This window comes from Oreochromis aureus, linkage group 13, assembly GCF_013358895.1.
Source record: "Oreochromis aureus strain Israel breed Guangdong linkage group 13, ZZ_aureus, whole genome shotgun sequence".
NCBI lineage: Eukaryota > Metazoa > Chordata > Actinopteri > Cichliformes > Cichlidae > Oreochromis > Oreochromis aureus.
The window spans coordinates 7,117,159-7,141,374 of record NC_052954.1 but is presented as its reverse complement, the minus strand read 5'-3'; the positions used below and the strand labels follow the sequence as shown (position 1 = coordinate 7,141,374).

Here is a 24,216-nt window from a genome sequence, read left to right as displayed (position 1 = left end):
TCCGATACAGTTTGTTGAGATAAACGCGAGCATAAACAAAACTGACAGAGCAAAGATTGCACTCTGCATTCCAAGCAACAAAAAAAACCTACCAGTTGTAACAAGCTCTGGAATAGCAGTGGAAAAAGGAACCTGGGATCCATTCAGTGTGTGCTAACCTGGGTGTTAAGATACTGGGAATGCTCTGGGATCAAGATAAGCGTCAGGTTTTTTCTCACTTTAAACTTCAGCTGCACAGTTTGATTTGCTTGTGCTGTAGTAATTATATTTGATACGATATCAGAAAAATGGGCTTAAGCAGCAGTCACATCCCCTAAAAAATCAAAAACCAAATCTGATTTTAAATCTGATCATCCTTCAAACTAAGAGACCAAACGGCAGTTTTCAAAGAGCCTGTTCTGATTAAAACTTAGAGCAGAAGTGCGATCGATCGGTGCACGCTCGTTCTGAGGGAGAGCATTCACCACGAATGACCCCAACTGTGTTTTGTGCCACTTCGCTGCAGGAAACTTTCCTTGGAAAACTCCATTTTTGGCCCCACCTACAAATAGATTTGTTTACAAATGACCCTTCTCGGTAGATTTCATCCTCTTTCCCATCTACGCTCACTGAATGCGTTGCAAATATACAAGTGTGAACGATCAGAATGGGAAGTTGTGCAGAGTTGCAAAAGGAAACTACCTATTAGGCAAGCTATATTTAAATTATGTATGGTTTTTATAGGCGGATGTGTGGAGCTAGTGTGTAACCGCTGATGTACCATTGCGCAAACACTGTTGTGCTATTGTAGCTGGTCAACCTGATGATGGCTGCAACTACGTGACAGTTATTTTAGTTCAGTGGTTTTCATCCTAGAGCTCCTATAAATGGCCAAAAAGGTCATTCTGAGGCAATGTCTTCATCAGAATAAGAAGCTAATTTAAAATTTCACTCTAAAAGTTGTCATTGGACTGTTTCCGGTCAAAAAAGTCCAACAACTCTTTCGATTGAAGCGTGTCAGCACTTCAGTCAAGGACCTGAGTGTGATCAAATTGTTGCACTGCAGCAATCATGATTCATATCTCATAGTTAATGGAACTGAAGATAAACAGTTTTTGGCTGTGAAATGTAGTGAAGAAGAATAAAATTTTATTTTTTAATTTTATTTAACCTTTATTTATACAGGTAGTCACATTGAGACCCAGTGTCTCATTTGCAGGAGAGACCTGTTCCAGACAAACAGATGCTATTAAAATACTTTTTCTCCATCACCTGTTGGTGTAACAACTATGAACCCACAAACGTGACCTGGCCTTTTCTCATACACCTCTGTGGGGCTGTGCGATATGACCAAAATCTCATATCCCGATATGACATTTATCGTCCCGGCAACGTTATATGTCACAAAATTTTTACATTTTCTGTAAATTCTGTGAATCTCGGGCAACTCGATTTGCTTTAAGTGTTTTCAGCTGGGCGTCGTGTACCTGGAGTCGAGTGTTACATAAGTTGAAACAGCCGCAATTGTCTTATCCCCGCAGCACGCCGTGTAATAATAAGTCTGTTCTAAGGTTTATTTTTTAGCACCTAGCGGCTCTTTTTAGCTTCTCGTCCGTAAACACTCTGCATACTATTTCACGTGATTCAGTTTATTTTGAAAATTCTCAACAGGATCTTCAGCTTTATTGTGAAAGGTTTATGTGAAAAATAAACAAGCGGACGGCGGAGCCACGTGATGGTTTTACCGTTGTTGTTGCTAACGACAACGCATAAAAACAGTTGCTTGTCCGTCCGTAGTGTGGTTACATTAAATATAAGAGAAAGAGAGAACTTTAAGAAGTTAATTCTACAGTGACCATCAAAACGATGAAAAAATGTTGCAGTAAATAGTTTATTTTTCAACACCACAAAACAAACTAGAAAAATTTGCATTTCCTGCGAAAATGCAGTGTGGATGCTTTAAAGCTGAAGCTGTCTGCTGAAAGTAGCTGAAAAAGCTGAAAAGTTGCAGAAATTGTAAAAACTTTGCAGAAGCAAAGGAACTTTGCTAAAATGTAGTGACTTAGCAGAACTGCAATATCTTAGAGGAAACATAATACTTGGCAGAAATACAATAGCATAGCAGAACTTAGCAGAAATATTGTAACTTACCAGAAACACGATAACTTCTCAAAAATACAAGAATTTAGGAGAAATTGTATAAGATAACAGAAAGAATATATTTAGCCAAACATTCTTAAACATTACAGAAATACTATGACTTAGAAAAACAGTACAACATAGCAGAAATGCTGTGATTTACCAGAGACACTGTAATATACTATGAATATTTTAATTTTATATGAATACTATGTTTTAACAAAAATACTCCAGTTTAGCACAAATATTATAACATAGCAGAAATACTATTCTATAGCAGAAATGCTATATTTAGAAAGAAAAATATAATATAGTAGAAATACTATGATTTAGCAGAAATCCTACAATATAGCTTAATAACAATGATTTAGAACAGATACTATGATTGAGCAGAATAGTAATAACTTAAGTGAAAATATTGGAAAGGTAAAATGACAAGCTGAATAAAAGGAACATGGTTAAGTTAAGCTGAAAACTATTTGTTATTCACCTGTGAAAAATAAAACAAAAATACATTTAGAAGAAAAACAAATAAGAACAGTCAACAGATACATAAGAAATCAAATATAGATACACAAATGTACAGAGAGAGACACACAGGCAGGGTCTATGCCAGTCAACCAGTCTGAATATATTACATTTTATCCAACAATGAGATGCTACCCTAAAAGGGTCTTTCTGTGTATCTCTCTCTCTCTCTCTCTCTCTCTCTCACACACACACACACACACACACACACACACACACACACACACACACACACACACACACACAGCAGCAGCAGCAGCAGCAGAAAGTGAACAGGGGCTGTTAACAGCATGTTTCTAGGTCAGTCTTGCAAGCCTGGGAGCTGCTAAATTTGAATCCACCAATCAGAGAGGCTGTGTGCTTTTTCCCGCCAAAACTGGTGCACCAAGTGCAGGCTTTTACACATGCAGCACAGAGAGAGACAGGATTTTTGCAGTCTATTTCTCATAGTGAGAATTCCCCTCAAACAAACAGCCATGAATTTCTAACCGTAGGGGCTAAAACAGTCATTCTTAGACCATTTTATTCAGAAGACATAGGGGAATCTTGAAATGCTGACCACTGAAAATAAAAATATGAAATATTAGAGATATATGACATAGAGAATTGGTTGGCTTAGAAGCCATGAAGGTCCCAATATGCAAATCTGAATGTGCCAGGCCTCAGATATGATTGGCTGGCTGGGAAGCCATATAAAAAGCAGTAAAACTGTACTATGATTTGGTAGAAAAACTATAATTAATCGAAAATACTATATTTGGCAGAAATACTATTTTTAGCAGAAACACTATATTTAGCACAAATCTTATAAAATAGCAGAAATAGTATGATTTAGCAGAAATGCTGTATTTAGCACAAATACTGAAAAGCAGCACAAATGCTATGACTTAGCACAATAGTAATAACTTAAATAGAAAAATTGGAAAAGCAAAATGGACAGCTGCAAAAAGTCCCACAAGCACAGAGAGATACACACAGGATCAAATTCAGTCAACCAGTCTAAATATATTGAATTTAAATCATACAATAAGATGCTCCTATAAAAACTCTCTCTCTCTCTCTCTCTGTCACACACACACACACACACACACACACACACACACAGGAGAGAAAATCAAGTTTCTAGGTCAGTCAAGCAGCCTGGGAGCTGCTAAATTTGAATCCACCAATCAGAGAGGCTGTGTACTTTTTCCCGCCAAAACAGGTGCAGCCGTTTTTACACACACAGAGACAGGATTTCTGCAGTGAATTTCTCATAGTGAGGATTCCTCTCAAATAAATGGCCATAATTTCTTAACCGTAGGGGCTAGAACAGTCATTCTTACACCGTTTTGTTCAGAAGAGATGGGGAATCTTACAGTGTTGACAATTTATCATTAAAATATGAATTATTAAAGATATTTGACTTGTAATGCACCATAACTGAGTAGAGGCAAGCGAAAACTGCCTTGACTTGCCCTCAAACAACGCTTTCTAACTCTAAATCTATTTGGAGTATCGATATCATTCTTTCACCGTAAGAGACAGCAGGCTTTGGTGAACAGTCATGGAAATTTTCGGGTCTCTGTGGAAATCCATCAAAAGATATGACGAGAGAAAAAAGTGCCTCATTTCCAGAGTTTGAAAGCTGAAGAAATCTGAGCGAGGGACCAATTTCCTACCCTCAAACAAACCCAATTCATGGCCAAATGGTAATAGGTGAGAAAGAAATTCTTGAATTGTGAGCGTCAGGAGTGTCTGAAGATATATTGGCACAAGCCTCATGTCTTAACTTTGCTGCGTTAAGGAGATATGACGATTTGAAAATGCCTCTCATTAAAGAAATCAAGCGGTGATTGTGAACAAGCTCTCCATTGACTTTCTATGCAGAGTTTCCAGACTTTGTGTTGGTCTGAGGAGATTTGCCAAAATTCTATTATACAGAAATACTGTAATCAGCACATATACTGTAACATGACAGAAATTCCTCCACTTAGTAGTAATACTATAACATAACACAAATATTATGATTTGGCACAAAACCATGATTTGGCAAAATACTATGATTGAGCAGAAGTACTAAGATGTAGTAAAAGTACTTTGATTTAACAGAAATACAATTATAGAGGAGTAATACTTTAAAATGGGAGAAATATTGATACACACACACATACACAGAGCCTAAAGGGAAGAGTATTTGTGCCATGGAGTGTTAACAAGAATCTGAGGTCAATATTAGAAAAGCTGCTAAAATCATAAAAGTTTGCAGAATTGTAGTAAATGATCAATATGAATTAGTGGTCTGTGACAATGTATTAATTTGTAGGAAAAAAACATGTTGACCAAGGTGGAATTGAACCCACGACCTTTGGGTTGCAGACCTGAGTCATTACAAACTGTGCCACTGGGAAAGAGAGCGGCGTCTGGAAAACAGGGTGATGAGCAGTCAGAATTAGATCACGGTGACAGGCAAAAGCGCGTTTTTGGAGTTACAAAATGTCGTGTAACTCAAAAACTAGGTGGACTAGAAGCATAATTCTTGTACTGGGTGAATCAGCGGACTTTCGTGTATTTTGACTGTGATTTGCATTGCTCTTTGTACATCTGTCGCTGAGATATGACGAGAGAAGAAAGGGCAGACCTCAGATATGATTGGCTGGCTGGGAAGCCGTGCAGGCCCTGATATGTAAATTTTATATGTATCAGTCCTCACAGAGGATTAGCTGCCTGGGGACCTGGCAGAAATATATACAAATAGTATGATTAAGCATAAATACTACATTTAGTAGAAATACTATGTTTTAGCACAAATACTATAAAATGGCAGAAATACTATATTTGGCAGAAACACTATATTTAGTACAAATCTTATGAAATAGCAGAAATAGTATGATTTAGCAGAAATGCTGTATTTAGCACAAATACTGAAAAGCAGCAGAAATGCTATGATTTAGCACAACAGTAATAACTTATAGAAAAATTGGAAAAGCAAAATGGACAGCTGGAAAATCCTGAACATGCTAAGGGTCCCTCAAATCTAATTGTTAATTGAAAAAAAAAAAAATCAGCAAAAAAAATATAACAGTCACACAATCACAAATATGGGCACATATTGAAACACACATGCACAGAGACACACACAGGACCAAATTCAGTCAACCAGTCTAAATATATTGAATTTAAATGATATAATAAGATTCTCCCATCAAAAGGCTCTCTCTCGCTCTCTCTCTCTCTCTCTCACACACACACACACACACACACACACACACACACACACACACACACACACACACACACACACACACACACACAGAGCCTAAAGGAATAGTATTTGTGCCATGGAGTGTTAACAAGAATCTGAGGTCCATATTACAAAAGCTGCTAAAATCATAAAAGGTTGCAGAATTGTAATAAATGATGAATATGAATTAGTGGTCTGTGATAGTGTATTAATTTGTAGGAAAAAACACATGTTGCCCAAGGTGTAATTGAACCCACGACCTTTGGGTTGCAGATCTGTGTCATTACCAACTGCGCCACTGGGAAAGAGAGCAAACGCCTGGAAAACAGGGTGATGAGCAGTCAGAATCAGATTGCGGTGAGAGGCGAAAAACGCCGTTTTTGCAGTTACAAAACGTCGTGTAACTCAAAAACTAGGTGGACTAGAAGCATAATTCTTGTACTGGGTGAATCAGCGTACTTTTCGTGTACTTTGACTGTGATTTGCATTGCTCTTTGTACATCTGTCACTGAGATATGACGAGAGAAGAAAGGGCAGACCCCAGATATGATTGGCTGGCTGGGAAGCCGTGCAGGCCCTGATATGTATTTGTATGTATCAGTCCTCACAGAGGATTAGCTGCCTGGGGACCTGGCAGAAATATATAGAAATAGTATGATTAAGCATAAATACTACATTTTTAGAAAAACTATATTAAGCACAAATCCTATAAAAAGCAGAAATACTATATTAAGCAATATAAATATCCTCTAAAAATCCTATAAAAGCAGTAAAACTGTACTATGATTTGGTAGAAAAACCCTAATTAATCAAAAATACTAAATTTGGCAGAAATAGCAGAAACACTATATTTAGCACAAATCTTATGAAATAGCAGAAAGAGTATGATTTAGCAGAAATGCTGTATTTAGCACAAATACTGAAAAGCAGCAGAATGCTATGACTCAACACAATAGTAATAACTTAAATAGAAAAATTGGAAAAGCAAAATGGACAGCTGAAAGAATCCTGAACATGCTAAGGGTCCCTCAAATGTTATTGTTAAATGAAAAAATCAGCAAAAAAAAAGTATAACAGTGACACAATCACAAATATGGACACATATGGAAACACACATGCACAGAGAGACACACACAGGATCAAATTCAGTCAACCAGTCTAAATATATTGAATTTAAATCATATAATAAGATGCTCCCATAAAAAACTCTCTCTCGCCTCCTTCTCTCTCTCTCTGTCACACACACACACACACACACACACACACACACAGAGGGACAGAGAAGAAACTTTCTAGGTCAGTCAAGCAGCCTGGGAGCTGCTAAATTTGAATCCACCAATCAGAGAGGCTGTGTACTTTTTCCCGCCAAAACAGGTGCAGCCCTTTGTACACACACTCAGCACAGACAGAGACAGGATTTCTGCAGTGTATTTCTCATAGTGAGGATTCCTCTCAAACAAATGACCATAATTTCCTAACCGTAGGGGCTAGAACAGTCATTCTTACACCGTTTTGTTCAGAAGAGATGGGGAATCTTCAAGTGTTGACAATTTATCATTACAATATGAATTATTAAAGATATTTGACTTGTAATGCACCATAACTGAGTAGAGGCAAGCGAAAACTGCCTTGACTTGCCCTCAAACAACGCTTTCTAACTCTAAATCTATTTGAGTATCGATATCATTCTTTCACCGTAAGAGACAGCAGGCTTTGGTGAACAGTCATGGAAATTTTCAGGTCTCTGTGGAAATCCAAAAAAAAGATATGACGAGAGAAAAAAGTGGTTCATTTCAGAGTTTGAAATCTGAAGAAATCTGAGCGAAGGACTAATTTCCTACCCTCAAACAAGTCTAACTCATTTCAGAACGGTAATAGGTGAGAAAAAAATTCTTGAATTGTGAGCGTCAGGAGTGTCTGAAGATATACGGGACAAGCCTCATGTTTTAACTTCGCTTCGTTAAGGAGATATGACGATTCGAATATGCCTGTCATTACAGAAATCAAGCGATGATTTTGAACAAACTCTCCATTGACTTTCTATGGAGAGTTTTCCGACTTTGTGTTGGTCTGAGGAGATTTGCCAAAATTCTATGAATCTCACAACAATGATGGTGACATTTTCTGAAAGCCAGCAAAAATACCTACGTTTTGATGTATAATTTGTGGAAGTTGAGTGAAAATTGAGCAAGTAGCAAGAAGCTGTTCGGACATGAAGAGAAGACTGCGAAACCTACAGTGGCACACTGGAAGCCAAGTGCATAGCAACCATAACAACGCATGTATTTTCTGAAAAATCACAAAATGAAACTCAAAACGTAAAGAGGGATAAGATGAAAACGGTAACAGATATGAAAAAGCTGAATCATTAATGAATAGCCCAATAATTTGTGAACATTTTAAAGTTTGAATGGTTGTTCTAGGCGAAAGTATGAGAATGTAGTTAAGTTTCAAAAACAACCAAGTTTTAGCAGAATTGTGGAAGTTTCCCATTCATTTCAATGGGACAAATTAAAGGAAAAAAGCTTAATATTTTAAAAAGTATAATAGCATAAAATACCAAAAGTCATAGCCATCATTAGCAGAAATAGCAGAATAGTTTAAAATTTGAACGGTGGAAATCGGCTGAAAATTGTTAAAGTAGTTAAGTGCCAAAAAACGTACAAAAAGTGGCAACTAGAATAATAAAGTATAAAGAATAAAGAGAAACAGGAACTCAATAGTGTGGATGCATAAAGCATCCACACAATGATAGCGTAATATGAAACAAAGACGTTGTCATATCGCCATCCGATATATATCGTTATATCAAACAGCCCTACACCTCCGCCTTCCTCCTCTCTCCGTCTCTGACGCCTTCAGGGAAAGGAGAGAAAGAAAGGACACACACACACACACACACACACACACACACACATCCCGTTTGACCTGATTTAAGTCAGCATGTCTACTGGATGGATGTGCAAAACCATGACTGTGTGTTTTATATTATATAAGTGTGTGTGTGTGTGTTTGTAGTGTAGAATCCATGCCAGTTGTGACTGAAGCACTATGTGATCTCTCCAGTCTTGTGATCGAGTGTTTGGCAGAGCAGACCTCTTCCCTTTAGGAATGACTTTATTTAGATGGGTTGAGTTAAATAAAAACTTTATTGGCCCTGAGGCTGAATGGCAGTTGTAGCAGAGAGACCGCTTGTGTTAAATATAAAGTTTGTCATTTTATTGACGTGTGTGTGAATATATAAGCAGAAACATGTGACAGCAGAATGGGGTGCAGTGTATATATGGATCCACACACAGATCAGTTTCCATTTGTAGGTGTGGATAAGCAAACATTAAGGTTTGATTTGTTTAGGCACCGAGTATTTATCCTGAGAACGTCTCCTTATCAGAGCTTCACAGTATTTGGCAGGAGGCTCGCTCCATTACCTCCCTCCCCCCATCGCCTATGGCTCGACTTGGTACTGTTTGTCACTTTTATAGAAGGGGAGTGCCTGGGACATAGGAATTTAATCACAACTAACAGTAATTTAAGTAAATGAAGCTCAAGTTGGAGCACAATAAAACTACTAGTTTCCTTTTTTATTTGTCCTCTTGTTTAACGTTATACTTGCTTTATTTGTGAATCTCTTTGTAGCTTAAAATCACCTTCCTGTTTTGCTTCCCAGCTGCTTCCGATCTTCGACTCTAGCTCAGTGGCATCTGGTAAAGTACTTTTTTTCACGGGGATCATTTTCATTCATTTCTCTTTTTGCATAATAATTCTCCTTACAAACAAACAACCCTTCTTTTTATGTTCCTTTGCTCTACATCCAGCATTTTTCAGACTATAATATTTCAAACCTCATAGACACAGACAAGCACTCCAAAAAGTAATAAACTTTCCAGCTTTATTCCTTCTTTCTTTTTTAGGTTTGTTACTCTAATGTTTCAGTGTCTGCTATAAAGGGTGGGCTCCACATATTTCACTTGTCAGAGTCTATTTACTGTTCAGGCAGAGCAGCGCACAGTGTGTGAGAGCAGTCCTGTGACTGTTTAATAGCAGCCTTCTTGAGTTTTGGCTTAAGCCTGCCCCCTGCGAGTTTCAAGAGGAAGTCCTGCATTACAGCTCGGAAAAACAAGAAAAAATACCCTAATTCCATTTATAGGAATCGCAAGTTCCTCTGCTGCTCTGAGTTTGCATTTATTTTAATGTGCACTTTTCAAGGTTGAAAATACATTAAATATGCATATATGTGACTATGTATGTCATATATGTGATTATAGTAAATAATTCAGGGGCAGCAGCTACCTTGTTGGTGGTGTCACTTGCTGTGAAACGTCATACCACAGTGTGTGACCACTGTGGGCGTGTTTTTAAACAAACAGAAAGAAGAAACTTGTTAGCTTGCTAGTATGTTTTTGTTTTAATTCTATAAGCAAACAATCAACATGATGCTTGTATACTTGTTAAAAACATACATAATATACATGATCATTTTTAAATATCATGTTAAAAAGTATTAAAATTATATTTAGTGCTGTCAGCGTTAATCTAGTTAAAATGACATTAACGCCATAACCACATTAACACAGCAAATCTCCTTAGCGAGTTAGCGCGGATCGCCCCGTGCATGGACCTGCACAGCGTTAATGCGTTAGCGCAGTTAGCTCGTTAACACGTTAGCGCCGTGCAGCCCCACGTGAGATTAATATGTTTTGTTTTTCTCACAATTCTCTGTAGACCCTAGAGATGATTGTGTGGGAAACTCCTCATAGATTAGCAGTTTCTGAAATACTCAGACCAGCCTGCCTGTTTCTGAAAACCACGCTATGGTCATTTTGACCATGTTTACATGTCTGATATTGTGATATTGCCATCTGATTGGCTAATTGGGTATCTGCATCTATGAGCGCTTAAGCAGGTGTACCTAACGAATTGGCAGATCATATTTTATACAGAACCCTTACTATACACTTCACCGAATATATCAAAGATTGTTTGTGAATCCTTATTTCTGATTGTGGTTGTAAGAGCTCTCTCTCTTTGCCTGCAGGATGACGGGTCGAGAGTTTTTCACCCGGTTTCCGGCTCTATACCCATTTCTTCTGAACCAGCTGGAGGAAGCTGCAGCCACAGTGGAAAGGTAAGGTGGCGCTCTTAAATCCACACACGCACACTCGCCGTGGCTTTTCGCACATCCTTGATCCTATTACGGGTTCAGTTTGACTTGCATTTCAGCTCTACAAGACAGCCTTTTTTGTTTGCTTAAGCTGATTAAGCAGTAGTGCTTTTGCACCGGCAGGCTTTCTGGTGGAAGAAGCAAGGTTAGCGCAACTTTTCATCAGTCCAAAAGCTAGGTTTTTCTCAAAGAACTCAGCTATTTTTCCTCTGCATTGAATTCTCACGTGGGCCTTTTTCTAAATTGCTTAGCTGACAGACAATTGTTCAAAGCACAGAGCTTTACGAGCGAATAAAACGAATGTCTTGTTGAGATTTTGCTATAGTTTTTGGAGTGGAGAGTTGGGTCCACTTGGGTTCATCGGTCTTATCTTTGTCAGCTCACTCCAGACTCCCTTTTTAAAAGCATATGAGTCATCCAACAGCTGCCCAGGCGGCCTTATCTTAATATGGATCCAATTAATTGAAAGCTCTTTCAGGCCAGCTCTTTCACAATTCCCCCCTACTCCCCGCGACCCTTGTTAAAACATTTGCAAATTTCCCACGGAACCAGATCCCGGCTGTCTGACTTCCCACATCTCAGTGTATCGCGCCACCCAAACAGACCAACCGCACCAAACTGTAGCCATACGCTGCAGGACTGGAGGTAACAGGGCTGCTGTTAGTGGTTTTTCAAACAGACGTGAAGGAGTATGTTTCCAAAATAGGCCAACGGTATAGGAAAGATTATAGAAGCAGGATCTGGACCTGTGTAAGGCTGTATATTTGTGGATTATGTAATCCGCTCTTCCTGCAGAAATCCCTCTTATTACTAAAGCTGCGAGATGTGTAGTAATTCACAAGCTGACATATAAAACACTGGACAAGCAGAGTATGTGCTTCTTCCTGTAGTAAGCATTATTGTTGCATGCAGACAAGTCTTGCCTATGTTGGCATGTTTAAGCCTTGATGAGCTTTGGAATCATAGTTTTTAAATACAATTCTTGGTGGCAGTATTTAAACCTGCAAAGCTGACTCTGATTATCTGATTATCTTTTAATACTCACTGTAGTGACTATTAAACAGTTTTCCTACCTGTATGGATTCAAACAGTTCTGAAGTCTTCACTCCTGATAAAAGACACTTTTCATTACTTTATGAGCTTTATTAGCTCCAAAAGCTCAGTTTCACTTGTTGATAGCAGAGCAATGCAGATGGACCAGCACATGGCATGGCCTCTACAGGCATTAGAGTCATCAAGTGTTTGATGCAGGGCAGCTAGTGTACAGGGTGTTTCCCTGACAGTAGCTGGTTACTGTGAGAGATGACCTGTTATCACTGCCTGTACAGCTGAACAGTGACCTCTGTATAATCAGCCCCCCACACTCTGATTCTTACCTCTTAAAAATGACTCCCATCATTCTTTTTAACTGTTTTTATTTTATTGTTATATAAATATTGTTTAAAGCACCATCTTTCTGCCATCATTCTCCTTTTTTGTTTTTTTGGCAACATGTTACACTGTATATCCATATATTTTGTATATACTATCCTTAAATAAAGATAACGATACTCATCATAGTATCAAACAAAGTAAGATGAACTTCAGGGATATGAATGTGTTGAGTTAGAAAGCACAAAACATTGTGAGTCCATTTCATGTATTTACAAAGTAACCACCAGAGAGCTGCTCATGTACATTTATCCAGTCAAACAGTAAGAAACAAACTCCATGAGCATCATATTAGGTCCTTTGCCCGAGAACACCAAAAGTGGCAGGTGAACCACTTGCACCCCATCCTGTTCACAGATAACAACAGGTTCATACTGAGCACCTGTGATACACATGAAAGAGTTTGGAGACGCGGCGGTGAACGTTAAGAGTAGGTAATACTCGGTTAGCGGACATGGAGAGCTGGAGACCCAACGGCCCAGCAATCATTCCTGTTAGATTTCAGACTTCCACTTGAAGTCCGGTGCCTGGAGAGCATGCATATTTTTACATTGCAATATGGATTCTAAGTGGATGAGTCCACGCAGTCAAAAAAACCAGGCAGGCACATGGAGCTCCACACAGACCCTCTGATGACGAAACTTACGTCACTGAGACCCGAGTGGACCTGAGTGGACCCTAGTGCGTTAGAAAGTCACACAGACTCCATGTGATACCCTGACTGTCTCAGATCCACTCTGAGACCTTATCCTGCTGCAGTGGGTCCTTCCTGGTGCAGGAGTGTCTGGTCCTTAGGTAATCAGACTATTAGACATTTTCTGGATGAGAAAGATTCACAGTTCTTATCCACCCACTGTCAGCCTGAGATATCCCTTCTCTTAAATATCCAAGAGTCGATGAAAATCCCTGAAACCACAGCTTTTTGCTAACACATTACTTGCACATAAATGCTAACCTTGTTTTTTTAAAACTCTGGTCATGCTTAATGTTGGCATCCAGTATTATCACAGTGTACATGTGATGGGACCAAAAAAGGGAAAAGAACAGTTGCTGTCCTTCAATTTCTGAGTCACAGATTATATATCAGATTCACACAGGCCTAGAGATCACTTGGCAGCTTCTTGGCAACCACTGGTTGTTAGGGAAGTAATGCAGATTCGTTGACACCAACCAACCACCAGCTACCTAGCAAATGTAAATTTAAGTCGTTTAGCGGTTGCTGGAGTTCTCGATGTTTGTGTGACCGGGGCTTCAGGTGAGCACATGTTTCTTGACTTATTATAATAGTTATTATTCCTTAAATGGAGGGAAGCAAGGAAAAAAACCTGAAAATCACCTTCATCACACGCCACGGGGGAAGAAAACTGTCTAGACCAAAGTAATCTGATTTATTTATTTACGTGTTCTGCCAGTGCCTTTGTTATTTTGATTCATGATTATTAAATGGAGTATTTTGAATGACCTGTGAGTACATTTTGTGTAGCATTTGTTTCTGGTATCCTGTTTTACCTCCTATAGTACTTCCTATGGTCCTCCTGTCACACAAGGTCTGCTTGTATATGCACTCACTCTAAACACTCTAAATTTAATTTTGGAAAGACTATCTCGGAGGGGCCTAAGATGCTCTCATATATGCTCCGAGACCGACTTGTTGTTTCAGATTTCTAATTTTATTATCTCTGCGTAGCAAAGCAGGTTTATCTGCGAAAGTATTTCAGGTCACCGCCCACATTTTTAATCCGCTCTGATTTGTAGCAGCGCTTCATCTTATCTGCCTCTGCCTGCACGTCCAAAGAAAACAGTTTTCGGATCATATTCCAAGTCATTTTCTAAACACAGTGGACGATTTATTTGTCTACCAGTGGAATAAATCGTAAGCTGCAGCTTGAGTTTACTTTAGAGCTTCTTTGGTGTCTCTTTGCTACTGTGTCCCCTTCACTCCTTTCTAAATGAAGAATTCACATACTTAAGGTCAGTGCTCTGTTTCCACTCTCTTTTTAAACGATACAAAATAAAAATAGGCTGTTTCATCAAACACCCGGCTGTTGGAGATGATTGAGGAGTTTGGATTAGAGAGGGCAAACATTCACAGAAGGATCTGACAGCATTAAATGCCACAGAGTCTCTTTTTTTATCCTGTCAAATGTTTCTGCCTTCAGCTGCATCCCAACAAGGTCTTGTATGCCCCCCTCCCCACCACCAGCCCAGTCCCTTGTTTCTGTGACATCACATCCTGTCCTGCTGTGCTTGACTGAACTGTGACATTAAACACATTAGACCAGTTACTAATTGGGCCGCTATTACATTTCCCATCTTGCCGATCTGCGGCAGTCCCAGTGGACGGTTCTCTGTGAGTGTTTTGTTTAACAAAGTAATGAAAAGCATACGATGTTTTCTCGGGGAAGGGGCGGGAGGGGTGGTCTCCATTCTCTGAGATCCTCATGGCTAATGACAGGGCCCAAAGGATGTACTGCTCTCCTGATACACACATACAGCCACATTAGCAGAACTTCACAAAGTTCAGCGTCAAGCTGAAACACTGTTTCCTCCTCATGTTTCTATATTCAAGACAGGAAAAACTAAAACCCGTGAAGGCAAAGCGCAGCTGGACTTCGTTGTTGATACTACATAAGGTTCATTTTATTTTGCTCTTTGAGTCCTTGTTTCTTTCCCCGTCTCTATTTTCCTGCCTGCTTCCTTCGCTGCGAGTGTGTCAGAGTGAAACTGTGAAACCGCTGGCAGAGAGACACTTTTCCATTCTGACTCAGCTGGCAGTGATGAGACTTGGATGGAGGAGAAGAGGGAGGTGAAAAGCTCGGTTCAAGGACTGATGAGGAGATGACTGTTTGAGAGCGTGGGTGGTTTTTAGACATGCAGAGTCTATTAAAAAGCAAGAGGAATTTAGGCCAGTTAAATTTTGCACGGTAACTTTTGTTATTTGTGCTTTTCAGGTGACTTTTCACTGTTGCAGTGATCGCCACACCAGACTGTTTATTTCTCACCAGTATAGATGAATTCAGGAGCTAAAAAGTGCTTTGCCTCGTGCTCCTGTCACGTGAACACTACACCATGTTTTAACTGCTATGCAAACAAGTGCTGTTCGTTAGCTCGGGCTTTCTGTGCTTTAGCTTTAATCGTCTGCTGCTTTAGCTTCATAGTCAGCCTATAGACAAGAGGATATTCTCATTTAACTATGAACTCTTTAGCAAAAGGCAAGAAAGTGAAGAAAGAATTGCTGTGCAGTTCTGCCATAGAGACTCCTGAAGTTCAACTTCATAGAGTTTGACTGCATGTTAGCATAAGCTCCACAGAGGTGTTGTGCACATTTATCTATGGGCTGTTAACAACCCTTCACTGGAGAAGTGAAGGTTATTCCTAGAGCCCACATTTCAGGCCCTTTCTTTTGCTAACAACTTCTTTTATGTGTACAGAGTCCCTTATGATCATGTCTGAAGAAGATTATCCAAAATAGCGTACAGTTTATCACTGTTCTACCATTACAGTGACGGCAGGAGTGTCGCCTTGTCTTAAAGTGTCGCCACTCGTGTGCTTCTCTTGAATCTCAGTATGTTAGCAATCCTTAAACAGCATTAAAGTATTAGTATCCATTCATTTAACGGCTTTACCATTGATGATTTATGACTTTTACTTTCTAGATAACGTTAATTGTGTGTGTCTTTGTGTTTGTGTACATGTTCAGTGACAGCGGTCAGGTGAAGCTGCACCCCAGTCTCTTCTTGCTGCTGCTGGTTCTCAGTCGGCTCTACCCTTCTCCCATGGATGGATCCTCTTCTCCTTTGGGGCTCGCACCTTTCATGCCCTTCATCATGAGGTAGGTGATCTACGTGTGCACGCACGGGTACAGTGGAAACAGTGGAGTCAAAACATCTGAGACCATTACTGACGATTTTCTACAAATGTGGGTTAGTTTCACAAACAGCAGCAGTTCAGCTGCATGGACTCTACGGGTTTGCCCGAACCACAAAGATGCAAAGCAGGGGACTTAGCAGTATCTCCAGGGAAGCAAAACACATCCAGACCCAAATATGTTTTCTGCTGGTTTGATACACTCCAGTGGATTTCTCTCTCCTGTCTTCTTACATACAGTGAACATGTGACACGGGTGGTCAGGACTGTGGCCGCTTTCTGTGACGTGGAGGATGTTTTAACCCACACCAAGCATTCTGACTGAGACATGGATATCCATCCGCTCTATTCATCTTCTGATTTTGACGTGGTAGTCAGTTCAGCGATGTTCTAATGATGTTTTTATGTATACACTCAATGTGGTCACATAGATTTGCACATCATAAATGAAATTCTTTCACTTTCATCCAGAAAGGGTAAACTCGAGGTGAGGTCATTGCGGAGGATGTAAGATAACTTTCTTTAGAAGCCATTCATCTTTTTTAAAAATAGTAAATGAACTGGATTTTATGTAGTGCTTTACTACTCCACTATACAGCAAGTCTTATTGACCCATTCACACTCATTCATGCTTTCTATCGAACATTCATACTGCAATATTTCCCAGCCTTATGGGGGCTTATTGTAATCATTTCCAACTCCATATTTTACTGTGAACTGCGACTGAGTATCTATGCACGATTGACAGTATTCACAGTAGGGTTGGGCGATTGGATGAATATATCAGCTATTGTCGATCATTTTTAAAGGGCGATTTATTTATTTGCCCATGAGTAAGTTTGCTAATAACGATGGAGCTAATAGAAGCAGTCAACAGAAGAAAAAAAAAAATAGCGCTGTTTTAACAGCAGCCTCGTTCATCTGCGAGCAAATGCCCCCTCCTCAGAGTGCGACCAAATGCTTGTTGATGGAGCTGCAGAAGCTGGTGATAGCCTAGCATACTCCGCCGGATGGTGGACACGTACATGCTCATGCAAGTTAGTCGTGTTTGAGTACTTTGCTTGCGCTATACGTCTGCACAAGTGGCACACCCCTTTGGCTACATCCTTAGGTTTACCTCTTTCATCTGGTTTAAAGCCAAAGAAATCCCAAATTGGCGACTTCATATTTTTTTTAGTGCTGTCAGCGTTAACGCGCCATCATGACGACTAACGCGATTAACAATTAACCCATCTGCAGCACAGACGGAGTCAAAATCTCTGAAATGTCGTTGTCAACGTATTTGGGGCAGTTAGTCCAAGTTTGTTCATTCTGCGCTCCAGATGAGTTGAGCGCGTGAAAACTTTTAATTGCGTTAATCGTGATGACCTCGTTAACGATGACAGCCCTAATTTTTTTTTTTTGGGGGGGGGGGGGGGGATTAGTTCGTCCATGTTCGGACTTCTTTTGTGTTGTAAATGCGCAAATCAGTCTGTGCATGACTACATTGCTCCGCCCATCAAAAAGTCTGCGCATGCACAAATATACCGCCCATCGTCGATTATTGGAGTGACGATTGTCGGTTGGAAAATTTTTACATATCACCCAACCCTGATTCCCAGTCAGCCGTTTTTGACATTGCAAAATTCCAGGTATCAGTTATGGCATTAATAGAGAAAAGCACAGGCTTTAAGGGAGGCTGTGCTTTTGCCTCAGAGGAAATACTTGTTCATACGCTGACCTTTCATTATTAGAAACTTTGGCCGTGCTAGATTGGCACACACTTTTATTTCATGACTGTCGTCCCTGTGTTGTGATGTTTGCTTGGAAACTTCGGTCAAACTGATTCTGTCACTATCCATCCCTCCCCTCATAAAAGTGGACTTGAATGAGCATTTCTCAGACCCTACTAATGATGCCTTTTCCAGTCACTTTGCCTGCTTATGTAAAGTCTGGAAGAAAAAATGTAACCAAAGGAATTCTGTCCAACCCAAGACAGTCCCACACCTGCTGTCTCAGCTGTGATAAACCTCTCAAACTAAGATTATCTGAACTTTTCTTTCTAACTATAGAACAATTCACAATCAGCAAAGGTCTAAACATCAAGTGTGCGCGTGTTTGTGTGTGTGCAGGGCTTCTTTCATTTGCTTTGTTTGCGCAGGTGTTTCTGCATCTTTGATATGGATGTGCTGTCATCATTTCATTGTTGTTTTTCAGTACTGGTACAATCCCTGTGATATAATCGAATGTTTCACCATGGCTACAAGAGAGATTGTTTTGTGTTCATCTGTATGATTTTGTGTCTTTCCACACTAAGACAAAACACCTGTCTAGTGTGAGCTGTTCCTGCAGCGAGCAGCGCATGTGTGTGTTGTCTTGCGTTGCAGCTCGTCTGAATCCACTCGCTGTTTACTGGGGAGTAAACCTCTCTGGCGAGTGGGAAACTTTAGTCACAACTAATTTTGTTACATTCCTCAGATGGAGAAATGTACAAATATTATTGGAACATGTTCATATGCCGCACCTGCAAATAAGAACCGTAAGCTTCAACCTTGTGTGTCCACAAGATTTGGCATCCCAAGAAAAAAATACCTGATCTCAGCATTTAAAAGTCAGTCCTACGCCTAAAAGCCTACACCCTTCAACAGCACCTTGATAAGGTGTATAAAATAAAAGCAGCAGAGCTAAGGTGGTGGAGACTGAAGCTCATTTTTTTTCTGGAATGCAAGCACACAGCTGGTGATGCTTTGTGGCAAAGGAAAGGTGGGTGTGAAGGCTTTTTCACTTTGTACGCCAAATCACTATTGTGTTATGTGTGTAAGGCAGATCCTTCTGATTACATTTTTTTAAGCTGTTCTGTCACTATAGCTATTCTGAATAGTTTATCTGATGTGTAAATTGTCCAGCCAGATGATTGATGCAGTATTTTTACAGCTGGATAGCTTGTGCGTCCGACTTTGTGTGTGTGGGTGTGCGCGCGTGTTTGGGAGGATATAGGGAGTTAAGCTTTGACCTTGAGGTTGGAATGCACTACTGATGGTTTAGATAATAGTACTTGCATGTGGGTGCTGTATGTGTGTTGGTAGGGGCTGGCATAGTGAGGAGACATAAAACTGGTATTGTAGCATGCCTCGTGAGGAGATGTACAGTAGTTGTGGGATTTGGCTTTACTGTTAGTGCACTGGCCTTTTTTTTGGCGGGCGGGTGTCTTTGTCTCCATGGCTACGTCTGCCTTTTTTTTAATGTTTAGCTTAAGTTGCGATGCTTAAGCTTAGGGTAAGATTTTTGGGAATGAGATTTAATGTGAGGCGGTGTCTTCACAAAGCTAGTGGCCCTCACCCTACAGACTGGTCAACTGGAATATAAGAACCACTCATCCAAATACCTCAAACTAACCAACAGTAAATCCTCCAATTTTCAAGTGGATTGAATAAACCACTGTCAAAAATGGCCAAAAATTGTAACATTTTTAGTGAAACGGTAGAGCCGTATTGTTTGCTGCTTACTGTATAATATATTCTGTTGCTGAGCAGCTCTTTTAGTTTGTTTGGCCCAGACTCAAAGTTTGAAAGGAATTCAAGTTTTATGCTAACATCTGTGCTCCACAGAGGAGAAGTCTGACTGTGTCTTCAGTGCCACCGTGAGGGTGACATTTGGTGTTTGCGTGCAAAGTCTCATCGACTGTTTGAAGGATTTGGCGTGAGATTTTTGTTTAGATGTTCACGTTCCTCTGCATCTCACGGTGAATTGTGACCGTTTTGTGTTTTCCTTCATCCAACCTTTGTTATGTTTAAAGGTGGAGATTTGTGGCAACTATTGCTACTGGTCCTTTGCCAGATTAGCGCAGTCATTCTGCTTCCCAGTGATCTTTCAGGATTAGTACTTACTGCACTAAACTCTGGTGTGTGAGGGTGAAACCTCTGCCCTCTAAAACAGTCAAGTTCAACCCTGTTGTATGAGTAATGCTCATGTGTTTGTACATAATAGTGTAGCTCAAGGTTATAAGAGATAACAGACACGTCCAAAGTCAAAGAACAGGAAATGCAAAGCTGCTAGTGCCCCAAAGTTTTAGCCTTTAAAAAAATCATCATGTTTTGTTTTCAGTTTGACAAGTTGGCTCCATTAAACAGTGATTTTAAGTTTTAGCATTTCCTGCTGGCATTGTGCCCTTTATTACAGAGACAATTGTTACTGGACTACGGATATGTGTCAGAATGCTTAAACAATGTCTGGATTCAGTTATGACTACAAAAAGGGTCTAACTTTCTTTTTTCATTTTGGAGTTTTTACCAGCAGCTCTTTAGGCGCTGACGTGTTACCTCAGGATCTTTAGAGACCTCCAAGACTATTTCACGTATATTGGTAATCTCGTCTTGATCGCATTTGGTTTTTCCTCCGTCTCTACACTCTGTCTGACTGCACACAAAACAGTTAAGGGCTGGTTCTGTAACTGTTTCTAGTCTGATCCACTTCTTCAGTCTTATGCTGCAAAACACTACATTTTATTTATATATTCAGATCACAACCACAGTCGCCTTAAGCCGATTACTGTATACTGTAAGGTAAAGGCCATACAGTAATTTGAGCAATCACTTGGCGAGAGTGGGAAAGAAAAACCCCCTTTTAACAGGAAGAAACCTCCAGCAGAAGTACACGCAGGTAGGGGCAGCCATCTAACTCGCATCTGATAATAACCCTGTTGAAAAATTAATTTCACTCCATATTTAGTGACACACATAGAAAATGGAAAGTGAAGTGTGATCAGAAGCTGGTTGGGTCATAAACCGGAGGCGTTACCATTTGTACCTGTAAATGTGTGACTTTGCCTTTATTGCCTTTATTTACGTTCTTAAAAAAATAAAAAATCTGAACCTCAGTGAAATCTCGTAGTTATGCCTTTAGAGTTTCATCTCTTGTGGGTGAAAATAAAAGGGCTTTCGGCTGAGTCTGGCACTGTCAGAGAAGGTATGCAGCACACACATCTAGCCAAATGAAGCCCACATGTTGGAGACGTTAAATATAGCCCAGCCACAACTTCTTTGGCTCCAGCCATGTTTCTCTGCGATATCCCCTTTCCATCCCCCAACCCGTCTACCCCAGGCGTGTGCAGGACGTGTCTGATGAGGCCGATGGCTGTCGCCCCCCGCGTGCTCCCCATCCCCATAAGACCTGACCCGTCACCTCCAAGGATTAAATGTTGCTTAGCTTCACCTGTTGACAGGCCAGAGCACCGTACTCACATACTGTGGTGTAACTCCTTTACACCACATAGCAATTTTTTTTCTTTAATCATAACCTCCCAGCTCATCCTCAGTAGATTTGTAACATTCCCTCGATGCCGGGCCCTGTGCAAGCGTCACACCTGCATGCGTAATGACGGAGTGAATGATGATGATGACGAGAAAACGGGGGAGGATGACGAGAAGCGGACATTTGTTATAATAATTAATGACTTCATTCCTATCCGCAATGTCTTTGAAACAGTTTGTCTTATCTCCTTGGAGCTTCTCTCTTTTTCTCTGTCTCTCCATCTTAACTGTAAGCCCTCAGAGTGTTGTGGTAGTGATTTATATCCCGTGATATCCAGCCCAGGCATTTCTGCTCACCCTGCCTGCCTGCACCACTCCCTTCCTTTCCTTTTTGGCCCGCACTGTCTCATATCTCATTTCTTTTGAAAGGGCACAGAAATGCACTTCAAAAGGGACTGCTATCAGTTTTTTTTGTTTTGTTTTTTAAAATACGATGCAGTGCATTTCCCCACGATGACGAATGGTGAACAAATGCCTAGTGAAGACCGAACTTGCCATCAGTATTTGAACTATGCCTGACATAAAAAGGAAATAGTTTATTGACACATTACAGGATTACATTTCATAATGTAAACTGAGGCTGTACCCTGTGTGGTAATCAGGCCCACTAGTAGCAGCAAGGCGTTTATTAAACTGATGAAAACTAGCACTGCAGTATTAGAAGATACAAGAGGGTATGCCAAAAGCAGTGTAAAGGAGAACATGTAGGAGTTTGCTTGCGTGTAGAGCACTGAAATTCATGCCTGAACCTTCAAACTTAAGACATGAAGTTTGAAGGTACCTGTGTTTTATTAACTGAGAAGGGGTCTCCTTCACCAAATAATAATAATGTGAAGGAAAGGGACAATGTGACTGGCATCTTTATAAAACATCCTCCTCTTCCTCATCATCTCAAGCCTCGTCTTCTGAACCGAAGTCAGAGCTCTAACACAGGAAATGGTGCAACAAGATACTTGTTTATTCCTGATATTGTCACAAGTACTTAATGTGAGCAGATTAGACACGCGACCGTTCTGACTCTGGTCCCCCGACAAGAACCAGCTCATCAACAACAGCTGGGTATAAACTAACGTTAGGTTTAAGTGACCTAAAAACATTAAAACACTCTCACTTTCTCTCCAATAAATAGTTTGATTGTATTTTCACATTGTATGAGAGCTTATACACTAAGCATCAGAGTCCAGTAATCTTAGATCTACACAGATGAGCACAGGAGAACAACATCAGCTTTAACCCTCCAGTTCTGTGCACCCCCACCCCCCTTATTTTAGTGTTCCCGGTCTGTTTTAACAACTCTTAAATTAGCATAACAAACATTTTTCACCACCAAATTCAGTTCAGTGGGTCGTTCATTTGGTCATTCATTGGCCATTCTGTGGGTCGTTCAGTCACTTTAATATGTTCACGTGCATAGTGTGGAGGATGTCATAAGGCCTTGAGGCAATCAGATGTTTAAAAAAACAAAACAATATTTATGAGTGTTTTAAGTTGTAAATCGGTCAGATTTGACCCGAACACGACAAGAAGGAACAACAGTGCTGCTTACCGACGGAAAGGTTCAGGATATCTTCACCAACTCACCTCAGCATCGCTGTTATCAGTCAGGAGTCGGCTTCTCTAAGGCTACGTTCACACTGCAGGCGAAAGCGCATCAAATCCGATTATTTGTGACCCTATGCGGCCCATATCCGATCATGGTATGACAGTGTGAACGGCACAAATCCGATATTTTCAAATCCAATCTGGGTCACTTTCGTATGTGGTACTGAATCCGATACATATCCGATGTTTTAGAAAGCGACTGCTGTTTGAACGGTCATGTCGCATTAAATCCGTCTTACGTCACTGATACAAGACAGACGCCAATTATCAGCGCCGGAGAAGACATCGCGAACGCTTCCTGGCCATCCAGTGTAGATGTTAGTGAAACTGTTGGCAAGACAACGTGAACATTTTATTTGTACTGTATAATCTGCAGATTCTGACAGAAATCTGCCACTATCCTTTGAAGCACCGCTCCTCTAAAACAGCAATAAGGATAATTATTAGGTTATCTACATTATTATGTAAATAACAAAATAACTTAAAGCAAAAATTGGGAAACGTAAAGTCCGAAGTCTTTATATTGAGGGCCATCAGTCAAACAATATTGTTTGCTCTGGGTCTAAACAGAGCGCGTTGTGTGTGACATCTTCTTTTGCGCATGTGGGCCGCTTTGAGCGTTCACACTAGAGCGCGTTTGCTGTCGCATTTTATTTGTAGTGTGAACAAGCAGACAAAAAAATCGGATTTGATCAAAAAATCGGAATTGAGCATTAAGACCTGCAGTGTGAACGTAGCCTAAATGACTGGGCCATATTGGACACCTTTCCCAAAGTTTTACAGTCTCTTCGAGAGTAAATGAGCGTGGACGGCATTGACAGCTGAGGTAAACAGTGGACTGACAGCCTTCCACACATGGGGGGGGAAACACCGGGTTAGATCTGTATCTGGTCCAAATAATAACATAAACACAGCGGCCACCTGCAGACTTATGAGATGCAGTCTAAAGTTGATGTTTTTGATCTCTTCTACAGCGGCCACCATTGCGAGGTTTATAC

General features: G+C 40.3%; 1 protein-coding gene across 1 annotated transcript in view; it reads left to right on the top strand.

Annotated features, from left to right (window-relative positions):
- The window catches only part of thada (THADA armadillo repeat containing), a 115,703-nt gene that overhangs the window by 29,901 nt on the left and 61,586 nt on the right, over positions 1 to 24,216 (top strand). Inside the window, exons 27-28 of the mRNA XM_031741117.2 lie at positions 10,905 to 10,994; positions 16,162 to 16,293. Of these exons, the coding sequence (XP_031596977.1) occupies positions 10,905 to 10,994; positions 16,162 to 16,293 (222 nt within the window). The remainder of the gene's footprint in view (positions 1 to 10,904; positions 10,995 to 16,161; positions 16,294 to 24,216) is intronic.